At 53.1% G+C, this 18,698-nt stretch overlaps 6 protein-coding genes across 6 annotated transcripts; 4 read left to right on the forward strand and 2 right to left on the reverse strand.

Moving 5' to 3' along the window:
- Nucleotides 1-1,024: 1,024 nt before the first annotated feature.
- J4E92_009861 (uncharacterized protein) lies at nt 1,025-2,213 on the reverse strand (the record flags this gene model as incomplete). The annotated part of the gene is made up of 3 exons (XM_051501203.1): nt 1,025-1,510; nt 1,565-2,063; nt 2,152-2,213. The coding sequence occupies 3 exons, from the start codon at nt 2,211-2,213 to the stop codon at nt 1,025-1,027; spliced, it is 1,047 nt and encodes a 348-aa protein (XP_051348588.1).
- A 735-nt stretch (nt 2,214-2,948) lies between these two features.
- J4E92_009862 (uncharacterized protein) lies at nt 2,949-5,698 on the reverse strand (the record flags this gene model as incomplete). Its single annotated transcript, XM_051501204.1, has 6 exons — nt 2,949-4,444; nt 4,490-5,092; nt 5,141-5,309; nt 5,359-5,485; nt 5,533-5,616; nt 5,670-5,698. 6 exons carry the CDS (start codon nt 5,696-5,698, stop codon nt 2,949-2,951), a joined length of 2,508 nt encoding a protein of 835 aa, XP_051348589.1.
- Nucleotides 5,699-6,155: 457 nt separating this feature from the next.
- J4E92_009863 (uncharacterized protein) lies at nt 6,156-7,073 on the forward strand (the record flags this gene model as incomplete). The annotated part of the gene is made up of 2 exons (XM_051501205.1): nt 6,156-6,482; nt 6,909-7,073. 2 exons carry the CDS (start codon nt 6,156-6,158, stop codon nt 7,071-7,073), a joined length of 492 nt encoding a protein of 163 aa, XP_051348590.1.
- A 2,251-nt stretch (nt 7,074-9,324) lies between these two features.
- J4E92_009864 (uncharacterized protein) lies at nt 9,325-13,173 on the forward strand (the record flags this gene model as incomplete). The annotated part of the gene is made up of 2 exons (XM_051501206.1): nt 9,325-9,329; nt 9,912-13,173. 2 exons carry the CDS (start codon nt 9,325-9,327, stop codon nt 13,171-13,173), a joined length of 3,267 nt encoding a protein of 1,088 aa, XP_051348591.1.
- A 1,687-nt stretch (nt 13,174-14,860) lies between these two features.
- On the forward strand, nt 14,861-16,387 carry J4E92_009865 (uncharacterized protein; the record flags this gene model as incomplete). Its single annotated transcript, XM_051501207.1, has 4 exons — nt 14,861-14,948; nt 14,993-15,592; nt 15,650-15,771; nt 15,824-16,387. 4 exons carry the CDS (start codon nt 14,861-14,863, stop codon nt 16,385-16,387), a joined length of 1,374 nt encoding a protein of 457 aa, XP_051348592.1.
- A 526-nt stretch (nt 16,388-16,913) lies between these two features.
- J4E92_009866 (uncharacterized protein) lies at nt 16,914-18,164 on the forward strand (the record flags this gene model as incomplete). The annotated part of the gene is made up of 2 exons (XM_051501208.1): nt 16,914-17,149; nt 17,204-18,164. The coding sequence occupies 2 exons, from the start codon at nt 16,914-16,916 to the stop codon at nt 18,162-18,164; spliced, it is 1,197 nt and encodes a 398-aa protein (XP_051348593.1).
- Between the last annotated feature and the right edge of the window lie 534 nt (nt 18,165-18,698).

An 18,698-nucleotide genomic window follows, 5' to 3' on the forward strand; every position in this document is an offset into this window, starting at 1 on the left:
CGGACTGAGCGCTTCACTTTCTCCCCTTATCTCAGTGATGTACCTACACTCTTACCACCAGTTGACGAAGCGCAACCAACCCAGCTGAAGCCAATAAATAGTACAGCCCCACTAAGCATCCTTATCAATGCACTGAAGCGTGGTGTCGTTCCTGCCCCGCACTGGCTGCGGACTCGGCCAGTCTACCCCTCTTGGCCCACCATTGCCAACCATTGCCTTCCACATAGTCAAAATTCCCGCATCACCCAAGAACATATCGTTACCCTTTGGACTTTTTGCCATCAATCCTGTTGTAACAGGCCCGCTTGGCGTAAGTTCGACTGTTCATCCAACTGCATGAAACATGTCCTAACAACTTCAATAGCAAGCGGTAAGGCGTCGCACTTGTAATGCGAAGATCACTCGTTCGGTAAGCTTCAACTCATGAGTTCCACACTTCGAATTCCCCCTCTAACAGTTCTCTAGATTCGGGTAGTGGGCATAACACAACTTCTTTTTTTTTTTGTCGTCGCATTTCGAGGCCTCTTAACATGGAGGGAGCTCCGCCCTTTTCGCTCGTGGGGAAGACTTACACTTTTTCGTCATAGCTTAGAGAGCTATTAAATGTTGTCTATTCCACAGATCTTGTTTTGCTCCGTACTATGACAATACTCTCCACAACTTCGCTCTTTCTATGCGATGGCGCGCCTCTTCTTCTATTCCTTAGCATCAATAAAGCTCCTCGTCGTGAGTGTAACATCATTGACGAATAGAATATGTATGTGTCTATCTTGATTTGTTCATTTGTTCATTCATTTAGCAGCATCAAAGCTGAGGGTATCTATCTCCGGCTGTTGAAAGGCCAGATTCTACTTTTTTGTCTTACGCCAGAAACATCTTCCTATGCCTCGACGAAGCCTATACCTAGCTGCGCACATCGATGTGCAGTCGCTAGGTACGGCAAAGCACGAACCTGCTCGCGATGGCATGCCCTCGTAGATTGTTGAAATACACGAGCTTCAGCGCTCACTCAGTGTGAAGACGCTTAGCTGCTGTAAGTTTGCTTGGGCTGCGGGTATGAAGGGCCCAGCTCCTGGATGCTGAGCTTGGCAAGCCATTGACCCATGTCGATGGCCTTGTCGAGCGGCTTGCCCTGGACGATACCAGCGACGAAACCACCGGCGAACGCGTCACCGGCACCGTTGGTGTCGTTGATCTGCTCCTCTTTGATGGCGTGTACGGAGAACTCCTTGACGTCAGCGTCACCGCCCTCCTTTGCGGTCACGGCAATGGTTGGGTCGGTGCCTTGGGTGAAGACAACAGTCCTGGGTCGCTTGCTGTTCTGCTTGGGTGTGTTGGCAAGCTTCTTAGCAATCTCCTTGACGTCCTTGGTCTCCCAGCCATGTGCCTCGGCGAATGCGGCGGCCTCGGTCTCGTTGCCGATGACGATGTCGACGTAGGGCAGGACCTCGTCGAGAGGGTCCTTGAAGAATTGCGAGATGAAGGGCGCGGAAAGGTTGAGGATGAATTGCTGGAAAGCTGTTAGCGCACTGCCGTTTTCTTAACACATGCAAGATCTTCTTACCTTGTCCTTAGCAGCAGCCTCTTCAGCCAGGGCCTTGACGGCTGGTACGCAGACGGTCAAGTGGAAGCCACCAACGTAGTAGACCTTGGCGTTCTCGACCTGCTTCCAGATGCGCTCCTCCTTCAAGTGGTCGATCTTGTAGTTGTTGGCAGCGGCAAGGTCGGTGCACATGGAGCGGTTGTGGCCGGTGATGACAACACCGCAGCGACCAGTGGGAGTCTTCTCATCGTAGAGGTACTCGGTCTTGACGCCAGCATCGGCAGAGATCTTCTCGAGAGTCTCGCCGTACTTGTCCTTGCCGATGCAACCAACGTATACGACCGACTTGGGCTCGAGGATGTAAGCCGCACCACGGGCAGTGTTCTGGGCGGCACCACCAGCGATCAGGACGGCGTTGTAGTTTTGGAGCAGGTCCTCGTACAGGCCCATGTGCTTCTCGGGGTCGGCGAGGATCGCATCGTTGGCCTTCAAGCCATACTTGTCGAGAAGAGCCTGGTCACTGCTAGCCGTTAGCAAAAGCTCACTTTGGTGCTCCTCCGCACTTGCTGCAAAGCATTGCGACTCTAGTCAAAGGACGATAGACTTACCCGACACCCTGGATGTCCAGAAGCGGGTTCTCAAGGCAGAATAGTTCGTAGTTTCCAGGCATTGTGTTTGTTGTGTGTGTGTGTGTAATAACAGACGTTGGTGTCGTAATGGAGTGAAAGTGCTGAATGTGGGGCAGGGTTTCGGACAGCGAGGGGCAGCAAGCTTCGCGCTAACAATTGCACCGACACGTAAAGTCCCGAATCGAGCAAGGTAAGTGCAGCCGAGTGGAGCATCTTGTCGTGTATACGAGGAAAGGCATCATGTAGAAACATGGCTTAACATCACAGCAACTATGGCGCCTGTGGTCATACGCATAACTCCTTGTTAAATCTATAAAGTAAAGTAGAGCTTCCAGACCAGGCATGGACCATTGAGACTCGACTCCTCTCCGATCCAGAAGCTCAAAGCCTTTGGTCATCTGGAAGATGAGTCGTTTCTCAAGCCAGACCATAGCCTGGCTGATCCGCATGACCAACCCATGCAATAACGCAATAATTTCAGTCTGTAAAGCAAATCGCCCCATCTCACTACCTTCTCTTGATCTTCGATGGTGCTCTGGACAAGTCATGGCATGCAAGCGAAGCATGATAGGAGCACACATGCCGCATGCGGAAGAGCACCCACACTCACTTGGTTGGAAGGTTCGATCATAATCCATCCAACGGAGCTCTTCAACTCCGACACGACAGTCTTGTAGTAACCAGGTTGGTAGTCTGGCGAACCGTATGTCTAGCGACGGTAACGACTGATGATAAGACAGCATTAAGCAGCCTGCTACGGCTGCGCTGGCATTGGATCAGCCGCCTTGGCCGTTGGGAGGAGTGCGCCCCCAGGAGCTCTCGGCATTGCCCCGGTAGGAGCTGAACAGAAGCGGGCTCGCCATGTTTGCTCCATTTGCGTATCCGTACTGGTGATTGTTGTTCAAGTCGCTGCCATATGGCGATCCCCAGTTCGAGGGGCTGCTGACGTGATTTCGCCATGCAGCGCCACTGCCGATACCACTGGGAGCTCTAGTAGCCGTAGGAGTACCAGCCTCGACGCTCAAAAGCGAGTTCGCTGAATCCCCTCGCACATGACCAGACATCCGGGGTTTATCGTTCATCGAAGGTCGACGGAGATCGTTGCCAAGGCCGTTGGTGTTTAGCATAGAGGGAGACGCCGGACCGGGCGTGCGATTCCAGATGGAGTTGGAGTTCCACTGACCATCTGGCACAGAAGGTAGATTCGGTGGCTGACGGATGGAAGACGTAGAACCCGACCTACCCATCGGCGTGGAGAGCATTGCAGGCATGGGAGCAGGGGACAGAGGCTTGTAGTTCCTAACCGAGTTGACCAAGTCGTTGATCGACAATGCTCCAGGCACAAACGTATTGTCATTGACAACGGCCGTGTCGTCGAATGTCTGCTCTGGTGGCGTAGGTGGGATATTCTCGTCTTCTTCAACCAAAGGGTCCAGTCCGGTCTCGTCGCCTACTAGGTCGTCCACCATGTTGCGCATCGCATTGTCCTTAGCAAGCGTAGTGGATGCAGATTCTGAAGCTGCCGCAACAGAGTGTGACTTCTGGTCGTCTGGAATAGGCGCCTCTGTGTGTTTGAACAGAGGTATATCGGTGGCCTGAACTGAAAGAACAGGAGATCCATCAGGCCGGGTCGTTGGGCTCGCCAGAAGCTCCGATGGCAGTCCTTCTTCTCGGTAGATGAATCGCGGGCCCGCCAAGTCCAGTGGTGCATCGTCAATCTGCGTGAGGAGTAGACCATCGATCAGCAAATCCTTCACTCGCATGAGCATCTCGACGTTGGGATGGTTGCGCTCCAGCTCAGTCCACTTCTGCTTCATTACATCCCCCTTATACCAGAGCTTCATGGTATCCGGGGAAATGAGCGGCTCAAAACCAATCGTATCCGTATCCTCCTCCAACATGTAGTCTTCTTGGGGGAGTTGGTCGACGGGAAAGCTCGAGGCCAAAAGAGACAGGGTAGCAGCGTAGGCTTTCCAGAGCTCTTGGACGTCGACAGGGTTCAAGGTATCGGCGATATTGGCGTTGAGTACCTTCCAGTAGCGCGTGAACCAGGTGCTGTATAGACGAAGTCCTGGGAGGATGCGGCGTGCCACAGCTGTAATCTTGTCGGATAGATGGGCCGCGCGGTCGCCATTCTGGTGCTTCACATCGTTGCCCTCGGAAAGGCGGTCCAACTCCGGCTGCAGGACTTGTAGTAGGATGAAGAATGTCTTGACATTCAGACGAAGGTAGTAGAAATAGGTGCGCATAATGTTCGGGGGTGGGTTTTCGCCTGTTACGATTAGCCAAGTTAGCGTGTGAAGGGTGGACAACTTACTCTGCAACTGCACCGTCGCAAAGTATTCGGCTGACATGTTGATCAGTATGATCTTGGTCAAAATGGAGTCCAACGGGCGCTCTTTGAGCTCGATAGCCAAGTGGCTGAGCACCTCGCCCTCCAGCTCATCATGCGCCGCGAATTCCTCGCCCTTGTAGAGCTTGCTGTGCAGTCTGATGAACCAAGCAATCAAAGCCCGACCGGTGTTACCGTCGGCTGACTTGTGGTTGTTGATGAGCTGCCCATTGTCCCACGCAGTTATAACGCGCTTGAACTTGGTCGCGAGGTTCGCCTTGGCCGACGGGTACGGCTCTTTGCTTGCTAGCGAGCGGTAGAGGTGGTATACGCAGCGGAAGTGATCGCCGTCCTCGCGGGCGATTACTGCGAGTTGATTCGGCGCATGTCCGGAATCTGGGTATATCTCAGCGGCTAGGTCGTAGTAGCCTTTGGCTGGGCCCCAATTGCGGTCCTTGTTCTTCTCGACGAGTTCGGTTTCGCGGTAGCGGGAAAGGTCGCCGAGCTGGATGAGCGTCTGGTGACAAGAGATGAGGACCTGCGTTTTCAAGTTCGCGGCGATGCGCTGGCGCGGGGAGGACTTGGAGGCTGCTCTCTTATCAGCAAAGTCGCGTTGCGCGCGCCGGGCGTGCTTACTATCATCCTTCCATTTCTGGGCGATTTTGCGCAGCTCTGGGATGCCGTCGAACTGAGTGTCGAGGTTCAGTATGTATTGGCGGTAGAAGCGCTGGCTGGCCTTGATAAACTGTAGATAGGTCTTTTGGAACTTGCGGATCTCGACAACATGGTCCTTGGATCGCTTGAGCTGCCGGGTGTTAGCGATGCCTCTCGTGCTTTCTCGCGTGGTGACGCACCAGCTTATGTTCCTGCCTGAATTTGGTGTTGACCTTCAGATGCGCATTCCACAGCGTCGTCTGGAGTTCGCGGGCGGATGCGTATTCGAAGTTGGAGAAGATAAGGGCCTCGCAGGCAGCGCGGTACCTGTCGGACATTAGTCGTCGCCGGTGTGTAGTGGCAACGATGCCTACTCTTGCAGCACCGCAGCTAACTCGGCGCACGGAGAGCCGCCATCAGCGCGCTTATACAGGTCCTTCTCGATCGCCTTCGCCCGTCTATACTTTTATTAGCACCCGGCCGACATCACGGGAATGACGCAATGGCGCACCTGTCGAGTTGTTCGGTGTTGGCGGCCATGCCTTCTATGTGCAGGAGCCGGCGACGTTCATATGTGACCCCACGGTCGGCGGGCAGGTCAGACGAAGGCACGGAGCAGGCGGCGGACGTTGTGGCTGGCGTGCTCCATTTATGGTGAGGGGGTATGCCCTGCGTAAAGGACAGAAGCGAGCGGGAGGGTCTCGGAGGCAAACAGCGCCCAAGACGCGGAGCTATGGCGTCAGAGTCGGAGGCGATGGCCGTGGTGAGAGGTGTGAGAAAGTGAGGTTGGTGGATGAGTCGCGAGAACTAGCGGGCGCAGCAGTCTCGGAGCTAAGGTACCACGTCCCGGCCTGGCTGGCTACCAACCCTCTCTCTTTCACCGCACAGCCAACACCCAAGTGAAACAGCCCTGCGAGACGGCACTCTCCCCGGTAAAAGGTACTGCCCCTTTCATCTACGCCTCGTCACAGTCACAATCAACCCCAATCAACATACAATGGGGATCAAGCGCTCACACCGCGATTCCTCGTCATCAGACAGCACACCCTACTCGCGTGAGACATCGGCCGACGTCAAGATTGTCCACTTAGATACCGAATCTGCCGTCTCTGACGAACCCACCATCATGAAGTGCTCACTGCCTCCGCACGAACCGCTTGCGTTCAACTCCATTGAAGACCACGATGTGCACTACCAGCAAGTTCACATGAACCGATGCAGCGAATGCCACAAGAACTTTCCGGATCAGCACTTTCTACATCTGCATATTGCAGAATATCATGATCCTATCAATGCTGCCAAGCGAGACCAGGGAGAGAAAACGGTAGGTCATTTCCTTACGTTGTTTGTCACGTGTTTGCTCCTTCCCTTTCTGGATCTCCCGAGTGGTTCTTTCCTCTTGACAGGATTGCCCATCCATTTGGAGTAAGACTGGTGAGGTATGCGGAGTACGAGCGCCTTCACAAGGACACTGTAGCTGATAGCTCGCAGTATGCATGTCTTTTACCTGACTGCGATCGCTTGTGCAGCACACCACAGAAGCGCCGCCTCCACTGCATTGATAAGCACCAGTTCCCTCGCGAGTACGACTTCATCGTTGTGAAGGACGGCATTGATCGCCGAAGCAGCATGCTAATACCCTCTCACCGACGAAGAAGCTCGACAATGAGTTCGGCGAATGGCGCTGCTGGTTCTCCAAGGAGGCGGAGAGGTGAGTCCAGCGCAAGCACTGGTGACACTATGGAGATAGATCACGAAGAAGCTCAGGAAGAAGGAGAAACGCGTCGCTACCCCACCAGACTTCGCGGGCGTGGAGGATTCGGAGGCCGCGGACTCGCACGAGAAGACGCAGCAGGTATCACTGCCTCAAAGACAGCCACTACTGCTCAGCCGGTCGATTCCATGGACAGCCTAACTTCTAGCATGTCTGCACTGAAGTTTGTTCCTCACAGTGTCCGGGTAGCGCGTACAAAGGGTAGAGGAGGCGGCACTTGAAGATACCATGCCTTCGAACGAAAGAGAAGAGTTCGGCTGATTCTTTCGTCTTTTCTTCTGCACTTCCGTGATCGTTCTTTCTGTTGCATTTCTCGTCAAGTCATGTTGCCTTGCGTTCCTTCCACAAATGTCGGTTGCCACGTGGTAGTGGTTACAACAACATTTCACTTGACGCCATCCTCATTACAACACCATTGGTCTTCCTCGGCGATCCTGCATTGCTATCGCTCGAGATAGCAAGGTATGTATACGACTTTAAGAGGACCAAACTACAGGCTAACATCGTCGCTGGCCGGGTCTCCTTCTTCCGTAATGCGCTTGTCGACACAGCAATGGTGTACATTGTCTGGTTGCACTACGCTTTGCGAATCCTCCTACTCTTTTTCGATCATCTGAAGTCACTCGGGCTGGTAACGGTGGAGCTTGCAGCCGCCTGTTGTCATGTTTTCCTGATACGCGTGATCCTCACCCGACCACAACAACCGCCCCACCACCGCTTGCGCGCAATCGTCATATGCGTCCGAACCCTCTCCAGACTCATAGCCATTATGAAGCCGTCGAATATCGCTCGCTGTGCGATCGCAAACGAATACCTGCGCCGAAGAAAACAGCCATCTTGTGACGCTGCCAATCGCACTCGCCGGGAGCACCAAGTCGAACTCTTAAGCACCGCCATTGAACAAACGCCAGACAAGCAAACAACGGAGGCGCAAGCTCAGCCAGCGTTGAATCATGTACAATCCCTCGTCACATCGACTGCGAACGAGATATGCGACAAAGTCGCAGTCGGCGTCAGGACCATCGCTTTGGATAAGATTAGTACAGCACCTAGTAAGTCCCGGTCGGATGCAGAGTAGATGCGGTCTATGATACCAAAGCTTACACAAAATTTCGATAGGACATCTTCGCAAGCCGGGCGTTTGGAGGCCAATGTCAACGAGCGAACGCACTGGCAGTGCCGTTCTGGTGGCTTTGCAACCCAACGCAGACAGAGGCGCGGTGGCTACAGGAGCAAACGCTACACAACACCCATGTGCTGGCGGATTCGGCTTGCCTGCACGCGACACTGTCACAAAGGCGTGGCAAGGGACGACCGACCACGAGTACCAGATTTTCACCACTTTCTGCTTCCCTGCCATGGGTGCATCCGCCCCACGATCTCATCCTCCGACGCCGCATCCTGAAGAGGCCATTGACACAGCATCCCCGACCTCAGATACAACCTTGTTCGAAGACGCGCCTGTATGCACACCCAGCCAGCTAGGATGCGATGAAGACATCAGTGCGTACATAGCTTGTAACGACGCATCGATGGAAGGAGTGTCAATCACCTGGACTCCCCAAATGGCAGAGCACGGAATCGATCCTGTCGCTAAACGCCCTCTTCGGCATCGTCGATACGTCTCTTCTCAATCAAGCTTCGATGATACTGGAACGCCTCAAATCCCGCTTCGGTCAAGATCAAGGACGCACGATGGACTGATGTTGTTTAAGGCAAATTCTTCCAAGGAAACCACAGATAACGCCCCGGGAATAAGCCACCGTCGGAAGGTCTCTCTGAACCTTCCAGTCAACACACACGCAAGCCAGGCCAGCGCCACCCAGCCATTTGGAAAGCCCGATGTCAAAATTTGTACAAAGCGAACATCTGGCATGGAGACCGCTTACTATACCACCCGCGTAGACGCATTGACTCCAGAAGAACGGGATCTAGAGTACAGGCACCGGCATACATTCATAGGAACTGGCTCGCTAGACGACTTCCTAGAAACACTGGAAACTACACCAAACCATACCGCTACCAAAGATGCGATTGCTCGGGCATTCGTACAACTGGCAGCATCAGAGCAGCTCTACGCTCGACAATGTTCTGCTGGTCAGGGGTGGGATCTAGTTATGCGAACAACACTGAGCCTCATGGACGTTACTAGCGTCGATTACATTGTCCAGTCGCAAGTCAAGCTGGGCTCCATTACGCTACGGCAATTCCTGGACTTGATACCTTTCGATGAAGTCGATGAGGTGGCGGCATTACGTATCGTAGAAGCGTTCTCTATTGCTAGCCATCTGGATGCGACGGCATGTATAGGCGCACGAAGTAAGGCACGAGCTTTCCGGAAGTGGATGGTCAACCAAAAGAGGGTGGACGCAGATTGTTGAGGATAACAGCGATGAAGTACGCGCGCTTCCCCCTACTATACCCAGTCAACTTTCCTAGCATCAACACTCTAATGTCACCGACGTATCTTCCTATGTCCGCTCCTGTACTATTGCTTTTCGGAGAGTTTACGATCAGAACAGTGAAGCAGATACAGTTCCTTGTTTCATTGAGTGTCTCTCCTTCCCTTCTGGGCAGTATTTCAAGGCACGTGTCTTCCCTACACCCACTCCGGCCTTGGCGCCTACGCTTCTTGGCCTTCTTTTTGATATCATCTCTTGACCTTCTTCCCTGAGTTGATCTTACACCTTCTTCGCGCTCTCAAAACGTCACTAGGCTCGCTCTTGCCCACTCATTCCAGAACCTCACGGCTTCCCCCATCGCGCCAAGGCAGGACTCCTTCCAGTCCGGACTTTCACCGAAGGTCCGTGCTCCGCCTTACTATCCCCACTCGATACAGTCTCCAGCCGCTTGCACTACACTCTCTACTCACACGCAATACACCGGAGGTAATCGATCCGTTCGCCACATAATTGTTACATACTCACGCGAATCATCGATAGCTACTACGATGTCGAGCCGCCCACTACCGTCGCCAAGCGTTCTGCTAGGAGAAGTCAAGGCCACTGTCTTGCGCAAGTACAAGAAGAGCGCCTCAGTCTTTCTAGAGAACGCCGCTCTTGATATGATGCTTACCGAACATCCCGGTGACATTCAGCGCTACGCCGGGTTCTACAAAATGGTCTACCTCTTCCTCGACCCCTCTCACTGCCAAGAGTCAAATCGACCATTTGCGAACCCCCTTCTCACCAAGGACTCGACGAATCGTTTCATTTGGGATAAGATGGAGTATGACTGCGCCGATTACCTCGTAGACGATGACGATGATCACCTTGAATCGATCGAGGCTGCAGCAGTTCGACCTATTGAAGGGTCCATCGGCGCACCCATCATTGTCGCTACGGAACAGGTGGCCGCTATCTCGAAGAAGACGCAGAAGAAGACGTCTGCCATCCATCCTGGAGAAAACATCAAGACGCGGCTTCGGCGCGTATATAACGACCGCCAGGAAGCAAAGAAGTTGGACAGCTGGCTGGCGTTGAAGGCTACGGTCGAGGCGGCTGCGACACTCAACGTCCCTGCTCACGTTTCCACTACCCAGTGGCACTTCTGGAACGCCGCTTTCTTGGATATCCTTCCGTGGCTACCAGCGCCCGAGCGCGCTGCTCGCCTCCTGGCCTTGGAGAGTCGCGATGTCACTAACGAAACTTCTAAACCATGGTCTGGGATCTGGCAGACCTACCAGTACGTTCAACTCATCGACGAGATTGAAACAACTGGGTGGGACAAGACTCTGTGCGACTTGTCCGAAAACTATGAAGACTTCTCCGAGAAGTTGGTAGATCTCGACGTGGCCACGCGCATGGCTCTGGGTCTGCCGGTTGCACTGCCGCCAGTTCGCGAGGAGAACACATCGGTGCTTTCCGAGTTCACTGATTCCAAGCCATCAACTCCTCACACTCCGGTAGTCGACACTGGCGCTCATCGTCCCAAGCTCCTCCCAAAGTCGCAGACTATGCGGAAGAACTTCGGGTTGGCTTGCTTGGCTGAGAAGGTTACTGTAGCTCCTGAGGTCGCTGCACCGCCGGCACCTCCAATTCCTACTGATACCAATATCTTCGGTCTTCATACGGTAGTGCCACGGAAGGCACGTCCACCGTTCGGTGGCTTCATGTTTACTCCCTTGGTTTCGGAGACGGCCAGTGTCCATCCCACGTCCGTGCTACTACAGTCCGCTCCAAATTCACAGCTCCCCGATACACCTAGCTTCGACTTCGGCTTCGCTAAGAGCACCTTTGACGCACCAAACCCGGCGTGCGCTCCGAAATCCAATGGAGGCGCTGGCTTCGGAAGAGATTTCATACCTCACATGCCCAAGTCGTCTCCGGCTGAGCAGATTACACAGCTCGTTGCACCGATTGTCGAAAAGACAAAGTCTCTCTCCGTTGTGTTCGGTGCTCCAATGGTTGGACCTGACTCATCATCACCAGCGGAACTGAACCTTTTCGCCCACCTTGTCGAGCCGACTGCTGACTTGGACACTGGTGAAGAGAATGGAGATCAATGTAAGTGTAAGATTTTACCAGGTATCAAAGCGACTATGGGCCGAAGTTACGAGCCTGTTTTGGACACAATCGTCGAAGAGCCCGTCGAGCAGACTTCCGAAGAGCCCAAGAATGGCGACGAGAAGCGAAGTTTCGACAACGATTACGAAGACGACGACCACCTTAGCGGTTTAGTGGCCTCTTCATGTTGGCTAACAACGGAAGATGATTTCAATTACATGAGAGATGCAATGTCTCTCTTTCGTGAGAGCAAGTCGCGAACCTACACCGTTGGGGAGTTTGTAATTGATTACATCATCACACGAGGCCTAGATCTCCCGGCAGAAGAATTGGTTCCTACAGTCACTGAGTTCTTGAACACTCTACCCTTCGACCACAGATCTTTCGTTCAGACTCGAGATGAGAATGGGGTGGAAGCAGCTGCGAGCTTTGAGGAAGCATTAGAATTCTTCGAGCCACGTCTAATAGCTTTATCGACAGTGGTACATATAGATGGCGCCCCTCCTGCGACAGGCATATCTATGGCGCATCCAGAAGATGTCAAGGTTACTACTACTGTGCAGAGCGCGCCCATCATGGCAGTAGTACCCGAACGTCAAGCAATGTACGAGGATGACGAAAGCTACAACTACATCAACGGCTACGAATACCTGATCCAGATCGACTGCAGCGACCACGATTCACAAGCTGATGGTGGCGCCAATATCGACCGGCCAGATGCTCTCGACGAACTTATGCCAGACACCGGGGACAAGTCACCATCTTTTGAGTGTGGAGTCGGCATTGTGGATAGTGATTCCGCGTCCACTGCCACACTCACTCCCTCATTGACGCACTCGCCTACTTCAGAAGCCGAGCTTGCCATCGACAGCGAAATGGCAGAAGGGTACATGCTCGATGGATACGGCCGCCCACTCGAGCTGACCGGGATGCCTCAAAATGACAAGAAGTTCTTGGACGCGGTACATACGAAGATTGTCGCAGAAGATGACCAGTATGAGTTCGACTGGGCTGAGGTAGATTGCCTTCTGGGCCCTCAAGACGAGGAAGATGACGACGATGATTACGTTGTACCTACGGTCGATGAATTCGGGAAACCCATCAAGCTTGAACTGGCCATGGAGCCTCTAGAAGGCGACTGGGCTCAAGTTATTCTCGCGCAGGTCTTTCCAGACTTCAAGCAAGCCGAGGCTAAGCTTTCTGATGCCGCGCCGCAACTCGGGGTGGAAGTTGATCAGACCTCCTTTTCGAATATGTTCGACTTCGAATATATGTCCGAATCGCTCGGTATCCCGGAGAACACTTCCATTGCGGCAGCGAGGTTGCCCGCAATGCAATTAGTTGGCACTCTGATGCTCATTTCCATGCCCATCTTCGCCGACTACGATACGCTTCTGCATGGGCTGTGCCTACAGGCTGCAGCAGTTGGCAGTGATGCAGAAGATGAGAAGGCAGACTACCGTCTACTTAGTCCCGCCATACACGATGTGGCGTTCAAAGCTGTGTCTACCAAGGACCCAAGACCACAAAATGACATCGGAAGTAGCAATTCTGCTCATCGCAACTTGACCACGGCTCAGCCGCTGACGTTCAACCGGCATCACCCAGTCTACGACCTCCCGCGCTCTGACCTGGCCGTATATGATTGGCTCAAATCTCAACGACAAAGCAGCCTGACAAACATCAGCGCGAACGAACTGGGTGAGCCAGCACCGTTCGATGTGGCCAAACTTTGACGGTACACCCGCTTTTAAGGAGCGAGAAGAACGCATGATAGTCGGTTCATCGGTTTGATCATCGGTTTCTTCGCAACGATTTACGGCTTTCCTTTACCAATATGACAATGATTGACCCTTCCTGGTCAGACATCGATGCCGACAGTCACTTCTGAGCTCAAGCCAGACTGTCAAACTGCCGACGATTTGCCCGCCTTCGCTAAAGAGCTAAGGTAGAGAGTAAACGCCGCTCTGTTGGATCAAATATCCGCAGATGAGAAAACCATAGCGTCTGTCTGCGCCATAGAGCGAGCAGACACACAGCAAAACCCACATTACTAGCCAAAGAGCCAGATTATGGAGAACATCACTATGTATGCCTGAGCCAAAGAGCGAAGGCAAAAAACAAAGATGGTTCTGCCAGGCCAAAGGCTCGGTTGAAGAGAAGATCGATCTGTCTGTCTACACCAACCAGTGAGCAGGCACACAGCAAAATTGCACACGGACCAAAGATTCAGGCATGAAGGAGCAAGGTGCGCAGCCAGTGAAATTGCGAGGAGGACTTGTCGCTCAAAAACGCGAGATGATGGAGAGAATTAGGGCGGTCACGAAGATGGTCGTCTCGTCGAGATTCCTGCATCCACGAAGAAGGACAGCGTGGTATTTCCAGCGACGATTCGAGGAGATTTGAGGGTTGGTATGCGCATAAAGAGTCACGGCGAATTCGTGTCAATGGTGTTGGAGGCTGTTTTGAATTTCGCCGACGACATTTCGTTAGCACACGCGCACTCAATGTGCGCGCAGGAAGGTACGAGGATGTAGGAAACCTAATCGGGTCGCGAAACACCAAATCGGTGACTTGTAGAGCGGTGTGAGATGACGGGCAATCTGACCGTTAGTGAGGGCTTCCCCGCCATCCACAACGCTACTCTAGATCGCGCATGCTTCGAGCTGTCATCTCGACGATGCAAATCCTTGATTTCGAAAGAAATGCATCTTCTCTCGTATGCGGGTATGGCCGTTTCGGATACGCGGCTACACCAAGACCCTAGCAACACGCATCCCACCCGATCATCCGGACAGCGCAACTCCAATGACGAGTGGAGAAAAGCATCTGATCTTCCCCGCACCATCCTTGACGCAGGAACCGATGGCACTGCCTTGATCCAAGTGCAGCCACCCGGACGTCGCGGAAGACTTGCTGCTGTAGTGACGGCCTAAGTCCTCGGCGCCCAAGACATTTCCAAGCGCCGCCAATGCCATCTTCAAACTTGGCGACTTGCATTACGCACACCAGCCCCTATGTACAACGACAACCGGCCTCTGCGCGCAATCAATGATAGGGGAGGGCCTGAAGGGCCAGACTAGATGGCCAAGCCAATCGTGAGTTTCGTAGTCATTTTAACGAGTTTAAACGACCCAACCCTAGCCTCGTACCAACACCGAAGGATGACTACCAAGCGTTGCACTGTCGCCCAGCTACTGCTGCGGCTCAACGCCGTTACTTGGCTGACGGCCGAAGGGGTTTCATAACATCACGACTCGCCATCCTAGAATGTTCGTTCTCTCGTTTTCCCTCGCTTCCTCCACACCAACCTCAGGCTCCGCTTCACGTCGCTCGCTGTGTAGTGCCTCAGGCCCACTCGTTGATCCGCGCATGCCGAATACCCAACACCTTTCTTTCCAGTGATACCCCGGAGCTTCCGCCATGAGACCTTCGAACCTTGTTTTTGCAGCAGTCGGCCTGCTTTCCTCATTCGCCACTGCGCAGCTGGAGTTCAATGTTGACGATCCAGGTGCGCTCACTGCAACTGTTTTCGGACCCCACTAACATAAGCAGCCTCTATTAAGGATGCGACAAAAGTTGTTGCGGCGGGCTTAAGAGAATGGTATACTGGCGACAAACCCGGCGATGTACCTGGAAACTTGCCAGACCCATACTACTGGTGGCTATGCGGAGCCATGATGAACTCGTTCATCGACTACTGGTACTACACCGGCGACGACACATACAACAAGATTGTACAGCAAGCGATGGTGCACCAAATCGGTATCCCAAGAGCCTTTATGCCAGAGAACCAGACAAAAACACTAGGAAACGACGATCAGGCTTTCTGGGGAATGGCTGCCATGTCAGCAGCGGAAAACAAGCTTCCAGATGTCGAAGGAGAAATGTCGTGGTTATCACTCGCCATCGCCGTATTCAACACACAGGTACCGCGTTGGAATCCCGAAACATGCGGCGGTGGACTCAACTGGCAAATTTTCCGATTCAACCCCGGATTCGACTACAAGAACACAATCTCCAACGGATGCTTTTTCAACATCGCAGCAAGGCTGGCAAAATATACGGGCAACGAGACGTATGTTGAGTGGGCCGAGAAGGCATGGGATTGGCAGTACAGTGTTGGTCTCATCAGCACAGATTATCATTTCTTTGGTAAGGATGCTCTTGAATATGTCGGATGATATGAGTGCTAACATATACCTTCCCTAGATGGTACCAGCGAGAGACAAAACTGCACGGAAAAGAACCACATCCAATGGACCTACAACGCTGGAATCCACATGGCGGGTGCCGCAGCCTTGTGGAACATGTCAGAAGCGAAGGGTGATACGGTAAGACTCCTTGAACCTAATCTAACTCCACCCTCATTCTAACGCAATAAAGGAACGAGCAGGCAGATGGCGAGAGCGCCTGGGCGGTGTTATCAACGGTACCGACATCTTTTTCCAACAGCAAGGAGCCCCAGACGTCATGATCGAAATGGCCTGCGAACGCAACGGACTGTGCGACCACGATCAACGATCCTTCAAAGCCTACCTCGCCCGCTGGATGGGCTGGTCGATGCTAGCCGCTCCCTGGACCCGCGACCGCATCATGCCGAAACTTCGTGCCTCTGCCGTGGCAGCTGCGCAACAATGTGGCCCCGGAAAAGGTGGCTGTGGTCTAAGGTGGTGGCAAGGTGGAAACGACAAAGAGGTGGGCGTTGGAGAGCAAATGTCTGCATTAGAGGTCATGCAGAATTTGCTTGTTGATCAAGTTTCTGGTCCGGTTGGGCTTGATAATGGTGGAATCAGTGAGAACGATCCTACTGCAGGAAGTGATGTGGGACCTGTGCGTGTTGAGCATGACTCTATCACGACAGGGGACAAGGCCGGCGCTGCGATTCTCACTCTCATGGTGTTCGCGGTGTTCTTTGGTGGAGGCGCCTGGCTGATCATGAGCGAATAGTTTTATTTCTTAATTCAAAGCATTTCACACTTCATTGTATTGCGCGAACTGGGGCATTGATACTGAATGTGCACTCAACGCTTCATCACCGACTATCACCGACGAGAATCCGGAGTGGAGTGGTTCTACGCTTGCCAGCGACGCGTGATTTTGACTCAAGAAAGCTGTTTGACCTCAAACCTGCAGCACCACACGCGTGTATATTATGATCTGCAGGCATTTGTAATGCCATGTCTGCAATGTGTATACACTGTAACCTATGAGAGGGCGTCTCATGACATAAGCATGCAGATCATGTCCTGAATGAGGTAGGATAGCGACTTCCCAACTCGGAATTAGCGCGTGTATACCTAGGTAGCAGCTGCATCACCTCACGCCAGCTATCCAGCATTTGTAAGCTCTCCGGCTATACCTCCGACATCACAACGACAATATAAGGCTGCTACCAGAGCTGCCATTCTCAAACGGTCGTTCAGTACTCGCCTGGTCTTACAATCGCGATCGTGGACAGTGACCAATAGCAAACATGACGTCAGCTAAACCCTTCAGCACCGTACCAGCAGGCGCGCAACAACAGCCCACACCCTTCGAGCTGCATGTTGAGGAACAGAAGTTGCAAGACTTCAAGACTCTGCTCAAGCTGAGTCCGGTCGCGAAAGAGACGTATGAGAACAAGCAGAATGCGGGAAGCCACGGCCAGTTTGGGATCAGCCGGCAATGGATCATTGATGCGAAGAAGGAATGGATGGAGAAGTTTGACTGGTACGAAGGCGCGACAAAGATTTGAAAAGGAATGGTTGCATTGACACGTTACAGGCGCAAGGAAGAAGACCGCATCAACTCTCTCCCCAACTTCAAGGCCACCATCAATGACGATGGCGGTAGCAGCTACGACGTCCATTTCGCAGCATTGTTCTCCGACAAGCCAGACGCTATCCCAATCGCTTTCTTCCACGGATGGCCTGGCTCGTTCTTGGAGTTCCTACCCCTCATGGAAGTTTTGAGCAAGAAGTACACGCCAGATACCCTCCCTTACCACATCATCGTACCATCTCTCCCCGGCTTCGCTCTGTCCTCTGACCCGCCACTGGATCAAGACTGGAAGGTGGCGGACACATCCCGCATCATGCACAAGCTGCTTCTCTCCCTCGGATTTGGCGCATCAGGATACCTCGTCCAGGGTGGTGATATCGGCGCTTGGATCGCGCGGGAGCTGGCATCTACGTATCCTGAGTGCAAAGGCATGCATCTCAACTTCATGCACACGGTCGACATCAAGTCCTACTCTTCGCCTGAGGACGAGCTCAGTGCAGCGGAGAAGAAAGGTCTTGAGAGGATGAACGAGTTCATGGAAGTAGGCAAGGCCTATGCAGTTGAACACGGTACGAAGCCTTCCACCATTGGTCTCGTACTGTCCAGTTCCCCTATGGCGCAACTGGCGTGGATCGGTGAGAAGTTCATGGCATGGACTGATCCGTCCACCACGCCTTCCGTCAACACAATCTTGTCGGATATCACCCTGTATTGGTTTACTGGCTGCTACCCAACGTCAATCTACACGTACCGAGAGGGCAAGAAAGTCAAATATGTGGACAAGCCGACGGGTTACAGCTATTTCCCATATGAGCTTTCGCCTGTTCCGAAGGCCTGGGCGGCGAGGACAGCGAACCTGGCGTTCTTTAGGGCGCACGAGAAGGGCGGTCATTTTGCGGCATTGGAGAGGCCCGAGACGCTGTGGGCAGATGTCGAGGAGTGGGTCAAGATCGCTTGGAAATGAGTTGGTCGTGGCGGTGAAGTCAATGATTGTGATGAAAGATAGGAAAAATGATGTGCAAGCGGTTCAACGGGTTTAGCCTGAGATCGTGTCAAACTTAGTAGCATTGACGATAAGCTGATGATTGCGATTGTTCGTGCCGCCCGCTCACAGTTGCTGCGGTAGAGTTCGGCCAATTTGGCAGAGCAGCTAACATGGCACCTTGAATAGTCTCGACGTTGCTGCCTCACTCTCTAAAGCCCATGCGGGGATCATGATGGTCGAGGCCGTCAAGTTTGGGACCGAGTAAGGATTTAATCGATAGGACCGTAAGCAGCTAGCGTCGAGGCTGTGCCCAAGTGTCACTCCGCCGATGACGCATGTCATACCAATAACACGACCGTGCCAACAACCACGCTGCATGCCTAATCCTCGCTCGTAACATGAAACGTGCCACATAGCGGGCGGTGCCAAGTAAGCAAACAGCAGCAGTAACAGTTGAATAAGATCGCGACACCTATAACTCCTCCCTTTGCTCACAAAACATCCTTTTCCTAC

The sequence above is a fragment of the Alternaria infectoria genome (assembly GCF_024043175.1).
Source record: "Alternaria infectoria strain BMP 0036 chromosome Unknown scaffold_28, whole genome shotgun sequence".
Lineage (NCBI taxonomy): Eukaryota > Fungi > Ascomycota > Dothideomycetes > Pleosporales > Pleosporaceae > Alternaria > Alternaria infectoria.